We start from the raw sequence: 3,950 nt of genomic DNA on the forward strand, positions 1-3,950 counted from the left end.
AGATTGAGATACACTGCTTAGTCCATATAGTGAAAGAACTTGTATTGCATTGATGAAAAAGTGAAATGCAGAAGCTGTAGGCAAGACTATCAAAGTGTTAGAATCTCTAGTATTTAGACTTCAGAAGCTGAGAAGGACATGGCTGGATTGAAAGAACTCTTCAATTAAAGTTGACAAAGGAAAAAATTTAACACAAAATGGCATTAATGGTTTAATAGAAGGTTTTTCTATTCATTCTGACTACAGTGCTCGTGGAGATGTCACTGATATGCTGTGAAAGTGTGATACCAAATATCAATGGTCTGCTCTTAAGAGAAATGGATTCAAGGCTTGGGCCAGCTCTAATGTAGGAATCGCTGGTTCCTTTCTGTATATTTGTCCAGAAACTTCAAAGGGATGTTCTTTGTGGTACTTCTCTGCCCTAAGTACAAATGGATATTTTGCTTCATTTATCGTTCTGGTTTCTTTTAAAATGCAATGAGATTTTTTTTTTTTCATTACTGAAGCTTTATATGTAAATGAAAACCAAGTGTGAAATGAAAAACATGAAAACATGATGATCTCTTTCTTAGCATTTATCTTCTCCAAGTGCATCTGAATGTTAAGAAGTAAAAACTTATTTTAGGTTATGTAAAGATATATATATTTTTTTTCCCCCCACAGGTTCCTACAGGTGGTTATACTTCCATTAACAATGTTCAGAATCCCAGTAATCCAGAGCCACGGGATAAAATGGAGAGCTTCTTCCTTGGGGAAACACTCAAATACATGTTTCTGCTGTTTTCAGATGACATAGACTTAATCAACCTTGACAAATACATTTTTAACACAGAGGCTCATCCACTCCCTATCTGGGTGCCAGCATAGACTCTGCATCAGTGGATCTTCCAGTGGTGGCATTTTTATCTTAAAGTCACTTTATTTTTCAGGGTTTGAGGAGAGATGCTATAATGCACCTTTTTTTGGCTTCAAATGACAAACAAAAGCTTTGGAAAAGCATCTCTGGTTTGAAGAAATCATGTCAGTCTTAAATCTAATCCCTGGTTCTGGGATGGGCAAAGCTGTGCCATATGAAGCCGGTTTCCCTGGTAATTGTACCGTGGACCATGACATTCTTGGGCTCTGGTGACCCAGAACTCACTTATGTCAGTATTACTAAATGCTCATTAAATACTGGGACTACAGCAAGTTGTCTTAGGGCACAGGGTTGTTCCTGGAGAGCAGGAATAAGCTGACAGTTTTCTGGTTTATTCTGGATTCACTGAAACACTGGATTACAGAGCCATTCCTTTGTCAGACTGTGACAGTGGTTCAGGTGGAAAGTGGAATAAACAAAGAGCTGTAGTGCTGTCCCAGGGAGAAGCTGTCAGTGTTGCTGCTGGTACTCCGATCTCATTCCAAACTCCCGAGCTATGCTGCATCACCTTAGGAGAAGGAAGAGGCAGCAGAGTATCTGTTGTATAGTGTCTTAGTTTTGTAGAGCACTTTGAATGGTCTATTCAAGCTCTGGCTGAAATGAATGGTTAAAGAGAATTTGCTGCTGGTTTGGCTGAAAGTGGTATATAATTTTGTAGAGGTAATGCAGTTTTTTAACTTACCTGCAGGAATGCGGGAGATAATGTGAAATGCAAGTAAAACACGTGCATTTTGTATCTTATTTGCATCAGTTAGACTCAGGTATTCTGACTGAAAGCTGCTTTCTGAGGTTGGGCACTGGGAAAGCCTGTGAGCATATTGGGTATCAGCCTCCTTCCGTCCCTTCCAGTTCAGATATCACATCGTGGGTGTTTCTTGACTCAAAACAAGCTTACAGCTGTACAGCAAAGTTCTTGTTACTCATAATTTCTTGGACCATGGAGAAATTTTCAATTATTTGTTTTCCTTAGGAGTACACTGGGTATTTTCAGTAGTAGTGTTAAAAGCAGACAGTTGAAAGGTATTACAGCAGTTCTAGGCCCCAGTAGAATTGGAGAAATTAATTTCAGTTACTTGAAGACAAAATAGACCCAGGTTTTTTTAAGACTCTTACAGGAGCCCTGGGATCTTTCATTTTTGTATGTGCACACTTTAGAGATTTTAAGCCATGAATTTGGAAATGAGCTTTCTGGAGTGCTTTTCCTTTTGGATTTGGACAGTCCTGTATTCATGGATGAGATCTCAGAAATGTGGTTGTTCATATGAATGTTCATTGTCTCACTGAAAGTCTCTTTCCCGCTGTGGCAGGGGTTGTGATGGGCAGGGCCAGGAGGTGCAGTCCCCACTAAATCCAGGGGCCCCTGGCCGTTAATGGAGCTGACTGAATTTGACTCTAAAGGTTCATTTTCTAGTGGCTGAGGGAGGTATTTTATAGTAATTGTAACCTTTGATTTGTAAAGTAAGATGCATCTTTATTCATTTTATGCTGATCCATTCTGTTTGCTGGAGTTACTGTTGGGACCACTATTTATCATTCCATGTACTAATGGAAATGCAGAAATGTTACAAAGGTCAAATTTTAAAAAGGTAAAAACAAATTATTTAAATGCACATTTTTCTGGCATCAGAGGGATCCTGTCCTGGGATTGACAGGACATGACTAGTCAGTGCAGAATGTTAATGTTCCTCCCATTATTTTTTTTGCCTTACAACTGGCTTGAGAGTAATAATTCATTTCCTAATGAGCTGAAGGAGAGAAGAAATAAACTGTCACTTTCCCAAACATGTCTTGTCTTTTAGCTGAGTCTGTTGGTCCAACTGTACCAATCTATCTAGTTCCTGTGAAGACGTCTGAGTGGAAGTGTGCTTTACTGGTCACCAGTACACTGCACTTGAGTGATAGCAGTGCACACCAGGATTCCTTTGTGTAAATCTTCACCTCAGCAACTGGAATCTCTTGCACAAGTGTCTTGGTTTTGAAAGACAGGTAAGGAAGGCAGAAGCCTCCCTTGGAATGGCAGATGTAACCCCTTTCCCTCCGAGTTACTGTAATTTTGAAATCAAGGGCCTTTAGGCAAAGATGTGGGAAATAGGAATAACAGTTCTTTACTATTATATATATACCCAGTCAAACAAACAGCAATAACTCTGGCAGTAACAGCAAACAATCCCAAACCCAGTGCCAGCCTTCTCGGCTGTCAGGCCCTTTCCCCTCGGGTGCAGTTCCGCTCGCAGCCGGCAGGGGCGCTGGCGGCTCCCGGTGAGCAGGGCAGGTGCGATGGTTCCCCCGCGGCTGCAGGGGGCGCTCCGGAGCGAGCTCGGGGAGCACGCGGCACCGGTGCCCCGGGATCCCGGGAAGGGATGGAACAAAGGCTTCACAAACCCCTGGGCAGCCGATCCCGGTGGCCGGCTGGAGCTTCGGGAACAGCAGGCTGGAACAGCAGGGATGAGCACAGATCCCAGAGGCCAGACGAGATGTATCCAAACGGGGAACCGCCCGGAGGTCGGGCAGCAGGGCAAGCACAGCTACAGCGCAGCGAAAGCTCAAAGCAGCAGCCGGGCAGGGTGGCCACAGCCCAGCTTCCAGCAGGGCCAGGAAAGCGGCTTTGGGATCCCGGCGTTGTTTCCAGCAGAAAGAAAAACGGCCGAAAAAAAAAGAACCAGCAGCTCCTTTCTCTGCAGCTTCTCTCTCCAGACTCCGAGAGCGAACTGACCCCACACCCAGGTGAAACAAAGGAGTAGCCAGGCCCACCCCACCCCCAATGGGCAGCCCCTTTGTCTTCCTTAAGCACAGCCATTTGTCCCCTAGCAACATGCATATGGGAAAAAATTCCTTTAACAGGAAAAAAAAAAAAAACTAGGACTAAACTAAAACCCCAACAACAAGTTAAAACCAAAACTAAAACATCCCCAACCCACAACCATGGCTAAGACTGATAGTCTGTTTTAGATAACTGGTCACTAGTGGAGCTCATCATGACCCTGTGTCAGTCACAACCATACTTGTGCCCTTCCACTAGCTCTCTACTAGTTCC

General features: G+C 43.5%; 1 protein-coding gene across 2 annotated transcripts in view; it reads left to right on the forward strand.

Annotated features, from left to right (window-relative positions):
• The window catches only part of UAP1L1 (UDP-N-acetylglucosamine pyrophosphorylase 1 like 1), a 40,654-nt gene extending 37,954 nt beyond the window's left edge, over positions 1 to 2,700 (forward strand). Inside the window, exon 20 of one of the 2 annotated variants that reach the window (XM_039561566.1) lies at positions 664 to 2,700. In XM_039561566.1, coding sequence (XP_039417500.1) covers positions 664 to 867 — 204 coding nt within the window. In that variant the 3' untranslated portion in view covers positions 868 to 2,700. The other variant, XM_039561567.1, reaches the window with a different exon arrangement.
• The last annotated feature ends 1,250 nt before the right edge of the window (positions 2,701 to 3,950 follow it).

This window comes from Corvus cornix, chromosome 17 (genome assembly GCF_000738735.6).
Source record: "Corvus cornix cornix isolate S_Up_H32 chromosome 17, ASM73873v5, whole genome shotgun sequence".
Lineage (NCBI taxonomy): Eukaryota > Metazoa > Chordata > Aves > Passeriformes > Corvidae > Corvus > Corvus cornix.